This window comes from Myotis myotis, unplaced genomic scaffold (assembly GCF_014108235.1).
Source record: "Myotis myotis isolate mMyoMyo1 unplaced genomic scaffold, mMyoMyo1.p scaffold_m19_p_28, whole genome shotgun sequence".
NCBI lineage: Eukaryota > Metazoa > Chordata > Mammalia > Chiroptera > Vespertilionidae > Myotis > Myotis myotis.
Window position 1 is genome coordinate 3,276,203 of NW_023416333.1, and position 15,298 is coordinate 3,291,500.

Consider the following 15,298-nt stretch of genomic DNA (forward strand, 5'->3'; position numbering starts at 1 on the left):
AGGAGAGACTGCAATTGGAGGAGGTGATGCTCTTGACCTTGGAAGGCAATGGATTCCTGAGACTTGAGGACATGACCTTGAGCATCGAGATCTGGGGAACCAGGAGGTGGGGAGGGGAAGGGGATCCCAACACTGCTTGGGGGAACAATGGTTTTTGAAACTCCAGGGAACATATGCAGGGGGACCACTGAAACTTTCTATTTCTGGATCTGGGGAGGGGCCTAGAATTGAAATGGGCACCCCAAGATTTTATTATGAGAGGAACAATAGATTCGAGGACCTAGGCGATCGGAAAGCCAAAGCTTCTACTTCAGGGGCATCGAGAAGCCGAGAAGTTGGCATCTCGGCTCCGAGCAGTGCAGGGAGCAGGGAATTGGAGCCCCACTGTCGGTATTTGAGGGGACACGGGGGCTTCCTTGGGGTTCAGGAATTTGGAGCTTTGTATTCAGGGGGAGCCTGTGATTCCTCCACCTCCTGTTTCTGTTCCCACTCACTCCCCCACCTACCCTTGTTCCCTGCAAGACGACGAGACCTCGGTGCTCATCTTGAAGGAATGATTTCAGTCAAGAGACGAAGTGCAGCCCTAACCGGGTTGGCTCAGTGGATAGAGCGTCGGCCTGTGGACTCAAGGGTCCCAGGTTCGATTCCGGTCAAGGGCGTGTACCTTGGCTTCGGGCACATCCCCAGTGGGGGGTGTGTAGGGGGCAGCTGATTGATGTTCCTCTCTCATCGATGTTTCTAACTCTCTGTCCCTCTCCCTTCCTCTCTGTAAAAAAATCAATAAAATATATTTTTTTAAAAAAGAGAGAAAGAGAGAGATGAAGTGCAGCAAAGCAAGCAGGAATGTCTTGGCCGCAGCAAATGCCCTTCGTGAAACAAGGAAGGGCTTAGCATAGAAGCAGCAACCCAGGTGGGGCCGCTCTGGCTCACTAAGAAGTCAGACAGAAGGGGGCCTCGTAGACGGGCTCAGGGGTGAGCCCAGGACGAGGTGCCGCTGCCCACTGCTCCCCTGGTTGCAAGTTCCATGGGGTCCCTTAGAGGTTAGGAGATGCCTGCCTGGGGGGGAGGGGGGAGGGGAGGCAGGGAAAGGCGCAGGGGTGCGCCCCAGAGGGCGAGCATGAGCTGGGCCCTCTGTCTTAAGGGCTTTTCTTTCTCTCCTGCAGGTGAGCAATCTCAGGGGAGGCCTCAGGGAAGGGTTTCGGCAGCGCATGCGTCCGTTTCCCAGGTGTGCCCTTTCAGGGTCCCGGTCTCCACTGCTTGGCTGGCCCCGGGGTCAGGGGTCCTTAGTTATTGCAGCTGGTCCTGACGGGCAGCCATGGCCTCACTTCTCTGGTGCTGCTGCTTTGCTGGGCCCGGAGCTGAAACACGGCTGAGGCCTCGGTGTGGGGGTCGAAACAGCAGGACCAGGGAGCGATGCGATAGGGGAGGAAAGTTTACCGGGGAAGGGGGGGTGAGGGGGAGAGGTAGGCACCCGGGCTTTCCGCCCTGTGACCTGCTGTACCTGGCCCATCGTCCTTGCTCTGCTCGGATTTGTCTAACTGCCAATGACATCCTCACTGGCTCTGTCCCCAGGATCAACACCCCAGGAGCTCAGGGCCCTGCCCCGGCTGCCCCCCTCCACCCCCCCACCCCCCACCCCCACGCTTCCAGGCCCTTCAGAGCAGCAGCTGCTGGTTCTCCCGTCCCTTCACAGGCCGGGTGGGGGGAGGTGTCCAGGATCGGAGTGCCAGCAGGGCAGGGGCGGGGCCCTAGGGGCTTTTAAAGGCTCCTCAGGGTGGCCCTCCTGGTTCACCACCTGCCTGCCCCCGACACCTCTGCCACCATGTGGTTCCTGGGCCTGGGCCTTGCTCTGTCCCTGGCCAGTACCGGTAAGCCAGCGGGGGAAGATGTGGGAGGGGAGCCGGCCCTGCCTCTCACGCCGCCTTCCTTCCCTCCCAATATAATATAAGTCCTTTCCCTCCCCACCCAGCTCCCCAGCCTGCACCCCTCCAGCCCACAGTCCTTCCCCCACCAGGGCCCAGGCTCTTTCCTCTCTCTCCCAGCCTCTCCTCCTTCTTACCTTTTCCACAGTCCTCACTCCCAGGAACCCCCAGAACTTTCTACTCTTCCCCCCTCAGATCCCGCCCCAGCCCCTCTATGAAGGGGGCATCCTGGGCCACCTCAGGCTCGCTCTTTGGGGGACTCCAACTCTTCCGAGGACCCCTCCCAATCCCAACAGACCCTAGGACCCTGATCACCCCCTCTCACCCCTCCAGATCTCTACGGCCCAACGATCTGGCTCCCGAGTCCCCCAATCCTACCACTCCAGCTGTCAGCTCTCACACAGGTCCTCCAGTCCCTGGCATCCGGTCCCCCAACCCTCCCAGGACCCCCCAAATGCCATGAGACACCTCCGACGGGGGTTCTGTGACCGTCTCTTTCTTCCCTCACGCTTTGCCCCGAGACCCGCATCCAGCACCCCGGCCTTGTCCTCCAGGAGAAACATCGCACCCCCAACCACCTGCTCCTTCCCTGTGGACTCTGCATCCTTCCTCCAGCTGAGCCTTCTCCCCCTGCACCCCCTGCACAGCTCTGGTTTTCTGGGACAACCCCCGCTCCCCAGGATCCCATATGCCTTCCCGGCCCAGCTGTCCTGCCCCTCCCGCCCCAAAGTACCCAACATCACGTGGGTCCTCCCTGCATTCCCACAGCTGCTTGGCCCCTGGTATGCCTCTGTCTCCATTCCTGTCCTAACATCACTCCCAAGGGACCCCCCTTTCTTTCCGGCCCGCCCCCCTCGACTGTGACCCAGCTCCATAGACTCCCCACCATCCCAGAATGACTATCACCGGCTCTCCCGCCTTTCGAGCCCAGTCTTGACCCCAGCCCTGTCCCGGGGCTCCCACCCCCCTTGGAATGCCATGGCCTGGTCACAGGACCCCAAACCCTACAGGAGCCCTCTCCCAGCCAGACCCTGTTGGCCACTCTTTGGCCTGGAACCCCGAATTCTCTCAACCAGGAGCCCCAGTCATCCCACATTCCCCAGGTGCTTCTTCTTGACCTGATTCCCCAAATCCATACCCTTTCCAGAAGCCCCGAAAACCCAACCTCCCCCCGCCAAAAAAAAGGTCCCTAATCATTTCATCAGCCTGGAAACCCCTTAACCCTCCAAATCCTCTCACCCAGCCTCTGAGCCTCTCTCTTGAGGCCTTTAACCTTGGTCTCCCCTCTCAGAACCCACAGCCTCTTGTCCTACAGGCCAAGACCCCCCCCATCACCCCACAAAGCCCACCCCGTACCTGATGGGGTCAGCTCTGCTCTCAGCAAAACATCCTCCCACCCAGGTCCAGCCACCACCCCCTTCCCCCTCCACCCCCAAAGTCTCAGAGCCTTCAGATTCCTGAGCCCTTCCCATCACTCCTGCCGATGTCCTCAGATCTGGGCCCTCTACCCCTGCGTCCCTGCGTGTCCATAGCCCGGCCCCATGTCCCAGTCCAGTCCCCTGGCCCCGCGGCCACCTCCACCCGCCCTGACTCAGCACCCCCTCTGCAGGCGCCGTGCCCCCCATCCAGTCCCGGATCGTCGGAGGCTGGGAGTGCAAGAAACCCCAGCCCTGGCAGGCGGCCCTGTACCATTACAACCGCTTCGAGTGCGGGGGCGTCCTGGTGGACCCCCAGTGGGTGCTCACCGCTGCCCACTGCATCAGCGAGTGAGTAAGGGGGAGGGATCGGGGCGGGGTTGGGGGTATCTGTGCTACCACAGGACTGGGCAGCCAGCACTGACCCTTCAGATGACCTCAGGGGACGCAGAAAGGACAGGTCGTGGTCTGGGGTCACAAGGAGAGAGACAGGGCTGGAACTGGTTGACCAGAAAGCCCTCCCACAGCCGCCTCAGTCTGCCTCTGTCCCTCCCCTAGATCTCTCTCCTCTCTCTCTCTCTCTCTCTCTCTCTCTCTGAGTTTCTGCCTCACTCCCTCTCCCCATCACTACTGTGCGCACACCCCCAGCATGGGACTGAAGGGGACTCCCAGAAAAAAAGGGAGGGTCGCCCCCAACATTTTGGGGGAGGGAGCTTCTCACACCGCCCAGCCCCGCCCTCCAGGAGCCCCACGGGGAAGGGCTGGTCTCCGGTGGGGCTGCGTGAGGGCCTTGAGGGCCACGGGGGAAGGAGAAGGAATGAGAAGGGAAGGTGCTGGGGAGGGAAGGAGGACGCTGACCTTGGGCTCAGGGCCAGGCCACCCGCCTGCTGGGGAACCAGCCCCGAAGGCCCAGCTGCTGCTGCCCTGGGCGCAGGCCCCTCCTCCCATCTGCTCCCCCAACTCCTGCCCTCCCCCCCTGGTCTCTCACTCCCTGTCACTCCCTGGCCTCCTCGGCTCCCACCTCTCTCTCTCTCTGCTTCTCCCTCTGCTCCCTCATTCTGTTCTTTCCTGCTGCTTCCTTCTGTCTGTCTCTCACCTTCTCCTGCTCTTCCTCATCCCGCCCCCTTTCTGCTCCCACCTACTCTGTTCTCCCTCCCGCTCTCCCATTCCCCCGCATCTGCTTCAAGCCCTTTTCCTCACTCCCCTTGTCCCCGGATCAGCCTTGAATCATAGTCTCCACCAGTTTGGAATCTTTCATGCTCTCTCCCTTTTCCTCCTTCTCTCTCTCTCTCTCTCTCTCTCTCTCTCTCTCTCTTGACCCAGCCCCATGCTGCCCTGCCCCTTCCCCCCCCCCTTCTCTCCCCCTCCTCCCTCCTCATGCCCTGCGTTCCCCGTCTCCCCCCAGCAATTACCAGCTCTGGCTGGGTCGCCACAACCTGTTTGAAGAGGAAGACGGGGCGCAGTACGTCCAGGTCAGTAAGAGCTTCCCGCACCCTCAGTTCAACCTGAGCCTCCTGAAGAACCACACCACCCACCCCGGGGAGGACTACAGCTACGACCTCATGCTGCTCCGCCTGGCCGAGCCCGTGCAGCTCACGGACTCCGTGAAGACCCTGGCCCTGCCCACCCAAGCCCCCAAGCTGGGGAGCACCTGCTACGCCTCTGGCTGGGGCAGCACCAACCCATACCCATGTAGGTCAGCCTGGAACCCAGGCACCGGGGGTCGGGAGGGGGTGGGGGACTGGGGACCTGGACTCCGGGGTCTGAGGGAGGAGGGCCGAGGAGCCAGGAGGGGCCGGCCACAGCCATGCTTCCCCCTGGCCCGCAGTCCAGTACCCAGATGAGCTGCAGTGCGTGGACCTCACACTCCTGCCCAACAAGGTGTGTGCCAACGCCCACCCCGAGAAGGTGACGGACGTCATGATGTGTGTTGGACACCTGGAGGGTGGCAAGGACACCTGTGCGGTGAGCTGACCTGCTCCCCCCTGGGCCTCAGCATGCTGGGGGGCAGGGGGGGGGGGGCAAGGGGCAGGGGACTCAGGTTCTGGCCTGGGGCTGAGAGCTATCCAGGCATCTGTCTCCAAGGCTGCCCAGATACTGCCCCCCTCCCCAGTGCTCCAGCTCCCTCCTCTGCCCCTTTCCTCCTCACACCCCCAATCAGGTGGCCCATGCGTCGTCCTCCTCCCTCTAACGCGCCCGGGGCAGAGAGAGCTAGCTGGGAGAGGTGACATCTGAGATGAGCCCTGAGGTGGGAGGGTCCTGTGGATGGATGCCCCCTCCTCCTCCCCCCTGCAGGGACTGTCCTCCAGGGCCCTGTGTGCCCACCCCCATTGGCTAGAACTCCACGCGCTGTCCCCCTATTGGAACCCTGCCACCTCCTTCTGGGAGTGGACCCCGGAGACAAGTGTGTCCCTCCCCACAGCTGGACTCGGGTCTGCAGGCAGAGCCCCCAGCCTCACTGACCTCACTCTCTCCCCCTCCTGTAGGGTGACTCCGGGGGCCCGCTGATCTGCAACGGGGTCCTTCAAGGAATCACATCCTGGGGCCAAACCCCCTGCGCCCGACCCAACACGCCCGGGGTCTTCACCAGAATTCTGCCCCTCGTGGGTTGGATCAAGAAGACCATGGCAGCCAATGCCTGAATGCCTCTGCCCTATCCCTGACCCCCGCACCGTCCCTCCCCCCCAATTAAAACCAAATATGCATCCAATTTGCATGGAGTTCTGGTGTCATCTGGCCTCCCAGACACCCCTTCCCCCACACACACCCCCTCCCGCCCCATCTCCAGGGCCAGGGCCGGAGTCTCCGGCCCTCCCTGTGTTGGGGCGGGAGGCATGCAGCAATGGACAGGGGAAAGGACGGGGCAGAGGCAGGTGTAGACAAACAGGCAGAGAAGGAGGCCGGGACTCCAGGCCGGTTCTCGCACACGCCGGCCCGACCCTGCCCCGAGGGAGAGGGCGCAATGGAGGATCGGACTCTGAGAGCGGGGTGGTGCCCACATTTTATTGTGGCGCAGAAGCCAGGAAGGTGGGCAAGGGACGCTGTGGCAAGCCATGCCTTCCTGGGGAGGGGCGACAGCAAAAGCTGGGTGGGTGTTGTGTCCGCCCAGGGGCAAGATGAGGCATCCAGGGGCGGGGCTGGCCCTCGGAGAGGGAGGAGTTCCGAGGATGAAGGGTGGCTTTGGGGTGTGGCCTATCTCAATGGGGGCGGGGCCTAGCTAGGATGGGGGCGTGGCCTATCTGGGATTGAAGCGGGCCTAGCTAGGATAGGGCGTGGCCTGGCTAGGATTGGGGGGGGCCTAGGTAGGATCTGGGCGTGGCCTATCTGGGATTGGGGCGGGGCCACGCTAGGATGGGAACAGATCCACACCCACTGGCCCCTTGGCGGGAGCTGCGTGCAGAGCGGAAGGGGGCGGTGTCTGACTTCTGGGATGGGGACCAGGGGAGGACTCTGGACGGGAACAGAGCAGCAAAGGGTGGGCCCAAGCTGGAGGGTCCCGGCGTTGTCAGCAGCCCTCGGAGGGCGAGGCATGTTCTTAGGGAGGCGGGCCTCAGTGGAGGTCTGATCCCCGCCCCCGGGCCCAGGTACCCGTCCGTGTCCTGAGCAACCATGGCTTAGGGAGGCTTGGCGGGGATCCCCTGGCCTGGGAGCGAACTGGACTTGCGGTCTGAGCCTGACTGTCTGGACATGTGCCTCATAGGACTGAGCCGCGAGGCCCACCGCCAGTAGCTCACCCGCCGATCCCAGGTGAACGAGGCCTGGCTCCACATGCCCGCGTAGTTTAAGTAGCTCAGGACTCCTGGGCAGGAGGAGCTGGGTGGGCGGCTGGAAGCCCAGTTCCGCAGAGGCCCCGCCCCCTTTCCCTAGGCCCCGCCTCCTTGGGTTCACCACCATCTGGGCCCCAGGCCCAGCACAGGTTTCTCCCCGAGGCCCCGCCCCTTCTCCCCGAGGCCCCGCCCCTTCTTCCCGAGGCGCCGGCCCGCTCTCACCTGTCCACAGTATCAAGGCGCCGCTGCCCCAGCATAGGTAGGAGGTAAACAGGTACGAAATACGAGGCTTTGGTCTCAGGGACTGGCAGTTGGCTACAAAGAGCGTCATGCTGAGGATAACCAGGAACCCTGCGCTTGGGTGGGGCCAGAGATGGACACTAGGCTAAGCAGGTAGCCCGGAACCTCCAGACACACGGACACACACAGACGCTCTCGACAGTCAGAGACGCCCCCCACACTACTCACCCCAACTGAGAAAGACAGAGGAAGGAGAACTGTGAGAGAAAGTGTCAAAGACGGACCCAGGTGACCCTGGGACAGAAAAGTCTGAGATCCGCCTCCCAGGGCACAGATGCTGGGGTTGGGAGGGCACCCCATCCCCCAGGCCCACACTTACCAATGCTGAAGCTGAGTAAACTGAAGATAAGGTCGGTCTTGTTCAGGCGGCGGAAGACCGGCCAGAAGGAGAGGACCATGGTGGTGACAAGGATGAGGCAAATGGCCAAGGCCAGCATCATGAAGCCCATGCTCATGTGGATGAGAACTGGGGGGAATGGGGGAAGTGGGGGGAGGGAGGATTGTCCCAGAGTCACCCCCAGATGCTCTCCAAGGTCAACCTCTAAGCTCATGTCAATGACACCCCTGAGCAGTACCCCCAAAGGCCCCCCAGAGTTTGACTACAGACGTCCTCAAAGTCACTCCCATTCCCATCACCAAAGTCACCTCCTAGAAACCCCAAAATATGACTCTGACAAAATCACCCCCCGGGGAACCTGTAAACTGCAAGTCATCCCCACTCACACCCTCAGAGTTCTCCCAAATCAACCCCCATTCGCCCTAAACATAAGCCCCAGACACCCTCCTAATCAACTACGCATACCAGGGTCACCCCACAGATGACCCCTGAGTCACCCCCACTCACATTCTTGAGGTCACGCCACAGAATCATCTCAATCATTTCTAGAGTCACCCCCACAGTTACTCCCAAAGTCGCCCCACTCACACTCCCAAAAGATGTCCCACAGCAACTCACAGTATCCTCACTATCACTCCCAGACATGCCCAAACACACGTGCATAGTTATCCAAGACACTGAAGTCTCTTCAGTGATGAAGAGGGGTTCCGGGGTGTGGAAGCCAGGAAGGTGGGTGTCTCTCTACTCCTCTCCCCTCACACTCCTAGGTCCCCTAGTGACCCCTTTCACACCCCAAAACCTCTTCCAATGTCACCTCCATTCACACCATAGAACGCCCCCCAACACAGACATTCTCCACATCCCCCATACATCTCCCAGAGCACACACACAGATGTACACATGCAAAAAAACAACAAACAAAAACAAAAAAACTTACAAATATCTAAAATCAGGGTACCTAAAAGATGTCATTGCATTCACTATCCTATATAATAAAAGGGTAATATGCAAATTGACCCTAATGGTGGAACAACTGGCCACTATGATGCGCACTGACCACCAGAGAGCAGATGCTCAATGCAGGAGCTGCCCCCTGCTGGTCAGTACGCTCACACAGGGGAAGCTCCACTCAGCCACAAGCTGGGCTGATGGCTGCAAGCGCAGCAGGGATGGCGGGAGCCTCTCCCACCTCTTCAGCAGTGCTAAGGATGTCTGAATGCGGCTTAGGTCTGCTCCCTGAGGGGCCTAAGCTGCAGTCGGACATCCCCTGAGGGCTCCTGGGCTGCCAGAGGGATGTCTGACTACCAGCTTAGGCCCAATCCCCCACAGAGCAGGCCTAAGCCAGAGGTGGACATCCCCCAAGGGCTCCCAAACTGCGAGAGGGTGCAGGCCAGGCTGAGGGACCCCCAACCCCTGAGTGCACAACACTCAGGACATCCGGGCCTCTAGTAGAACTGATATTTATCCAGTTTACACTGCAGTGTGACAAGACTTGCAGCTCCTTCGAAGAACAAGCCCCTTCCTACTTTGCCTGCTTTTGAACAGTTTCAGCCAAATGAGCTAAGACTTCATCTGCTATGCTTCTGGCAAACTGCACACCTCTAACACCTAACCAGCAAGCAAAAGGTTCATCCTATATACACAATAGCAATGGCGCTCTCTGGTGATTACAAAACCCTGATGGAAGGCTTCTCCAGGCACATCTTTATGCTCTGGGGCCACAGAGATACACATGTGACTCTGGTTGAGCCAATCACGGTGTCCCATGCCCCAGACCATGGTGATGGGCCATAAGGTGGGCACATGATCAAAGCCTTCAGTTAGACTTTTTCTAACTGAAGTTTTTGGGACAGCTGTCCCTCCTCTGGTCCATAAGACCAGGAGCCTGGAGCTGCCTGAGCCTTGCTCCCAGCCTCCTGGGGGCTGGGAGACCTGAGGGAGTAAAACTAAAAAAGGAAAGCAGACAAGAGAAGGAGAGTTGAGGCGACACTGGCTGTTGGGCTGTTGTCATCCCAGAGACCAGCCCATCCTGTGGCTTGGTCAGAAAAGAGTGGATGTTTACAGGCTTACCTCCACACCATGCATGTCACCCTCCTACCTGTTCCCCACTCTCAGCCCCAGTTATAAGCCAATCAGTGCATTGCATTGCTCTGGCCACCAGGCTTGGTTGGCGGTACTGATGTGACCCAGCCAGGGCTTTGACGGGAACGTTCGGGGAGGGGGGGCAGCATGCAGAAGGCAACCAATCAATGATTCTCTCTCATCATTGATGTTTCTATCTCTCTCCCTATCCTCTCTTATACATATAATATATAATTATATTATATATATAATTTTTAAAAGGGCATGGCTCCTCCTCTGCCCAGGCCCTGGTCCGGGCGCATGCAGGAGGCAACCAATCAATGTGTTTCTCTCACATTGATATTTTTCTGTCTTTCCCTCTCTCTTCCACTCTCTCTACAAATCAATGGAAAAGTATCTTCAGGTGAGGATTTAAAATAATAATAATTTTTAAAATAAAATAAAGGTAGTTACCCTGGCCAGTGTGGCTCAGTCGGTTGGGCGTTGTCCTGTGCACTGAAAGAAAGGTCATGGTTCTATTCTAGGTCAGAGCACATGCCCAGGTTTCAGGCTCAATTCCCAGTAGGGGGCGTGCAGGAGGCAGTCGATCAATATTTTGCTCTCACAAATAAGTTTCTCTCTCTCTCAAAATCAATAAAAATATATTTTAAAAATACAAATAATAAAATGATGGTAGGTGCAGCAGCTGGTAAAAGAAAAGTGTTTTTATAAAGCTTATTAGAGGCCCGATGCACGAAATTCGTGCAAGAGTAGGCCTTCCTTCCCCTGGCTGCCAGCACCAGCTTCCTTCTGGCACCAGGGACCCAGGCTTCCCTTGCAGCCCTGGCTTCTTCATCTGGAAGGTCATCCGGTAGGACATCCGGTAGGACATCCGGGAGGACATCTGGTCTAATTAGCATATTCTGCTTTTATTATTATAGACTAGAGGCCCAGTGCATGAAAATTCATGCACTGGAGGGGAGGTCCCTCAGCCTGGTCTGCTCACAGTCCAGGTGCCCTCAGGGGCATGAGGCAACCCGGCCACCATGGGAAGGTGACGCCCCCATCACACCTCTGCTGCTGCCACTGCCGGCAGCGCAAGCCTCGGCCGGCCCTGGTTACCTGAGCCTTGGGTGACCCTGGGCAGCTGGGCAGCCAACATCTGAGGCTTGCCTGCACCTTGGGCCATCCCTGGGCAGCTGGGGGCCTGAGGGCGGATCCGGCCTCACTGCGAGCCTGCCACCCCCGGTGGGTTTGAAAGGACTGGGGCCTCCGGGGAGGCTGAGGGAACTAGGCGTCGCCATCTTGTGACTATGGGCGCCGCCATCTTTGTAACGGTGGGACAGTGAATTTGCATATTCCGTCTTTATTAGATAGGATAGCTAAACTTGGTGTAGCACTTAATATGTGCCAGGCAGTGTTCTCATTCCTTTATGTGTTTTAGCTCACACATTAACAGCTCACAAATTGGTACTGCTATTACTGCCATTTTTAGAAATGTGGAAACTGAGGCACAGAGAGGTGAAAAAATGTATCCAAGATCACCCAGCTACCAAGTGGTTGGACTAGGATTCGAACTAGGCACTCTGGCGCCAGGCTCCGGGCTGTCTCCTGTTGCAATGCTCAAAAGCAATGAAGAGCCCTAGCCAGCTTGGCTCAGTGGATAGAGCCTGCAGACTGAAGGGTCCCAGGTTTGATTCCAGTCAAGGGCACATGCCTGGGCTGTGAGCTCGATCCCCAGTGGGGGGCGTGCAGGAGGCAGTCGATCAAGGATTCTCTCTCATCATTGATGTTTCTCTCCCTTCCTCTCCCTCTCTGAAATCAGTAATAATGTATTTTAAAATATATTTTTGAAAAAGCAATGAAGAGACCAACAAGGAGGCAAAATGTTCCTGCTGAAACCTCTTGTCATCTTTTTTGGAAAAACAAAATGTTAAGTGAGAGAGAGAGAGAAAGTGATGGTGTTTTCAGCCACCTAGTGATGAGGCAGGCGGGCTTTCGGTCAAGTATAGTGCTCACTTTCCAAAGCATATGTCAGTCCCATTTCCTTATGAGCCAGAAAGAACTCCAGGAGCCCTGGCCGGTGTGGCTCGGTTGGCTGAGCGTTGTCCCAGGCACCAAAAGGTCACAGGTTGCACCAAAAGGTCACAGGTTGCACCAAAAGGTCACAGGTTGGAGTCCCGATCAGGGCACATGACCAGGTTGCTGGTTTGCTCTCCAGTGAGGGCCGTGCAGGGGGCAGCCAATTGGTGGTTCTCTCTCATCGATGTTTCTCTCTCTCTCTCTCTCTCTCAAATCAATTTAAAAAAAAAAACATATTTAAGCCTAACGGGTTTTGCTCAGTGGTTAGAGCATCAGCCTGCAGACTGAAAGGTCCCAGGTTCGATTCCAGTCAAGGGCATGTGCCTTGGTTGCAGTCACATCCCCAAGACGGGGGCGTGCAGGAGGCAGCTGATCGATGTGTCTCTCTCATCGATGTTTCTAACTCTCTATCCCTCTCCCTTCCTCTCTGTAAAAAATCAATAAAATATATATTTAAAAAACATATTTTAAAAGAAAAAATACTTTTTAAAAAAATATCAGTTCTCTTCTCACTTCAGTGGTGATTTTGTTTTCTTTCTTCGGTGGTGTTTTTTAAAAAAAAAAAAAAAAAAGAAAAAAGAAAGAAAGAAAGAAAGAAAGAAAGAAAGAAAAGTACCCCAGAAGACCCCCTCACAAGGCCTTCAGAGAATCTCCAGAAACCCTTTCTCAAAGGCTCTGAAAAGATTTCCCCCCAAGGACACCTAAAGATCCCTGCCCCTGATCAGCTCCAAGGATCCCCCTGCACAGTGCCCCAGAGCCCGTCCATGGCCCCACTGACCAGTGACTTGGCCCACGTCGGAGCATTTGTACTTCTTGCAGTTGATCCAGAAGCCCATGTAGCCAGAGTAGGAGCCCTCCAGGTAGACCATCCGCCCGTCCACCGCGCTGAGCACCATCAGGGTCGTGAGGGTGCTGAAGACCAGGGCCCAGCCCCGCAGGATGTACTTTCTGTCCTCCTCCCAGGAGTAGTTTGGGTCCGCTGGGAAAGAATCGAGGACTGGGGGGTCAGGATGGGCCTGCATCCTCCTGCGGTCCGTCCCTGAGCACAGCCGTGTCTCCGTCCCCACCCGAGCCTCCCCTTCCACCCCGTTCTCAATCCCCTTCCACCCCAACCCCGATGCCAACCTCATCCCCATCTCCGTTCCTGTCTCATCCCCCGTTTTAACTTTGTCTCCAGCACCATTCACAGCCCCACGCCACCCACAATAGTCTCGGTCCTCAACCCCAAACACATCCCCCTGCCCATCTCCAACCCTCATGCCCAACTCATCCCCCATCCTCAACCCTATTCCAAGCTCAAGCCCATCCTCCTGTCCCCATTCCCCAAGCCCTCGCTAGAACCAGCCCCTCTCTGGACCTCATCCCCTTATCTCCTTCGACGTCACAAATCCCAACCCAGGACGCGCACAACAACGACACAGATTCCAGAGGGTGCTCACGAGGCCATGACCCATGGTGTCAAAAGAGTAAATGCAGGGGATACACCCAATATTCACCAAGCCCCTGTGGTCCCGCCAACCTTCCCAGCTGGCAAGGGCCCCCCGGGTCCCACTGTTCACTAACTAGACTTCACAGGGTCTTTCCCACCTGGTTACCTCCACGCAGTCCCGCCTACTCCTCCAACCTGGGCACTCCGCTTCCACCTTTGCCCAGACTGCCTTAATCACCCTCACCGCTAATGTCACTTCTTCCGCATCTCCTTTCTGACACCCCCACCCCCGGCAACTGACCCCCACAGCCTCAGTTCTTAGTCAGGTTGCTCATTAAATGCTCCTAGAGTACAATGTGCAATTCCTCACGGACTTGTCAGTCGTTATTCCACTGACTTTTTTTTTTTTTTTTTAAATCTTGACCCAGGGATAGTTTTCTATTGATTTTTTAGGGAGAGTGGGAGAGAGAGGGAAAGAGAGAGAGAAATATCGATGTGAGAGAAGCACGTCGATTGGTTGCCTTCTTCAGGAGCCCAGACCAGGGCCCAGGTGGGGGAGGAGCCTGCAACCAAGGTACCTGCCCTTGACTGGAATCGAACCCGGGATCCTTCAGTCTGCAGGCCAACGTTCTATCCACTGAGCCAAATCAGCTAAGGCTTCACTGATTTTTTTTTTCCTTAACCAGTTTTCCAGGACAGACCCCCATTAGGATAGAGGACAAATCTGCACCCCTATCGCCTGCTGCACCCCTATTGCCTGGCACACAGCCTTTGCTATCCTATATAATAAAACCCTAAAATGCCAACAGCAGAATGACCGGTCACTATGACGTACACTGACCACCAGGAGGCAGAAGCTCAATGCAGGAGCTGCCCCCTGGTGGTCATTGCGGAGCTCCCACAGGGGAAGCACAGCAGGAGCCTCTCCCACCTCCACTGCAGGCAGGCGGTAAGGAGCAAAGGGTCCTGGACGGCGAGAACCCCAGACTGCAAGAGGGATGTCTGACCGCTGGCTTAGGCCCAATCCCAAGCCAGGAGGTGGACATCCCCCAAAGGCTCCCAGACTGCAAGAGAGTGCAGGCTGGGCTGAGGGACAACCCCCCTCCAGTGCACAAATTTGTGCACTGAGCCTCTAGTAATAAATAAAGGGGTGAAATGGATTCAGAGAGGGCCATGGAAGGGGTGTGGAGTGAGGCAGGTAGGAAGAGGGAATTATAACTTCAGGACCTCCGGAAACTGTAAGAACTAATCTCAGAGACACTGGTGACTCAACCCTACCTAGTCCTGACCCCGCTCTGGCCCCTCTCTAACCCTGTCTCCACTCTGAGATTGCTCCCTACCCCCCAATCCACCCCTTGCCCTGTCCTGACACCTCTCTGACCCAGCTATGACCTCTTCTTGTCCCAATCCCGACCCTGCCCAGACCCCACACTGAATGCACCCAGACCCAGTCCCAACCCCCATGTCACTCACACAGGTCCACTGTGCAGGATGCGTCCATGGCCAACGTCCCAACTTCCTGGAACCTCTCCAACTGTCACGGAATCTCCCCGCAGCCCGAACTTCAGGCCAGCCTGGAGCCCTGAGGCCTGCCTGAGGACAGTAGGAGAGACCAAGAAACACTGAAGAAAGGACAAAGAGGTCAAAAGGCCAAGGGACAGAGCCTGAACCCCGGAGAGAGACCAGCAGACTTCCAGTGGCCACTGAGGTGCCGGGAAAGAAGGTCTGAGGCAGTTGGCAGACTGTTGAGTGCACCCAGGGACTGGCTTGGCCCTCTACCGCCACATGTCCCGCAAGTCCCCATCTGGCCAACAGAGCAACCAGGCAGATGTCCTTACAGAAGATCCCGAAAGTGACACCCAAGATGAGACTTCAGACCCTTTGCCCAACACCTCCAGGCTAAGTGCCCAGGACCCTCCACCCATTCTCCACTCTAGCCGTGTCAGCACCCAAGAACCGCCACCCGTGACCCACTCTCGCCGGGT

The 15,298-nt window shown here is 57.4% G+C and overlaps 2 protein-coding genes across 2 annotated transcripts in view; one reads left to right on the forward strand and one right to left on the reverse strand.

Moving 5' to 3' along the window:
- Positions 1-1,737: 1,737 nt before the first annotated feature.
- Positions 1,738-6,026, forward strand: KLK1 (kallikrein 1). The gene is made up of 5 exons (XM_036296156.1): positions 1,738-1,868; positions 3,532-3,688; positions 4,743-5,029; positions 5,166-5,302; positions 5,824-6,026. The coding sequence occupies exons 1-5, from the start codon at positions 1,823-1,825 to the stop codon at positions 5,977-5,979; spliced, it is 783 nt and encodes a 260-aa protein (XP_036152049.1). The 5' UTR covers positions 1,738-1,822; the 3' UTR covers positions 5,980-6,026.
- A 307-nt stretch (positions 6,027-6,333) lies between these two features.
- Positions 6,334-15,298, reverse strand: part of LOC118649266 — a 39,881-nt gene continuing 30,916 nt past the window's right edge. The window contains exons 5-10 of the mRNA XM_036296162.1: positions 14,787-14,906; positions 12,663-12,863; positions 10,277-10,318; positions 7,724-7,870; positions 7,327-7,455; positions 6,334-7,136 (exon numbers count right to left, since the gene is read on the reverse strand). Of these exons, the coding sequence (XP_036152055.1) occupies positions 6,952-7,136; positions 7,327-7,455; positions 7,724-7,870; positions 10,277-10,318; positions 12,663-12,863; positions 14,787-14,814 (732 nt within the window). The 5' untranslated portion in view covers positions 14,815-14,906 and the 3' untranslated portion in view covers positions 6,334-6,951. The remainder of the gene's footprint in view (positions 7,137-7,326; positions 7,456-7,723; positions 7,871-10,276; positions 10,319-12,662; positions 12,864-14,786; positions 14,907-15,298) is intronic.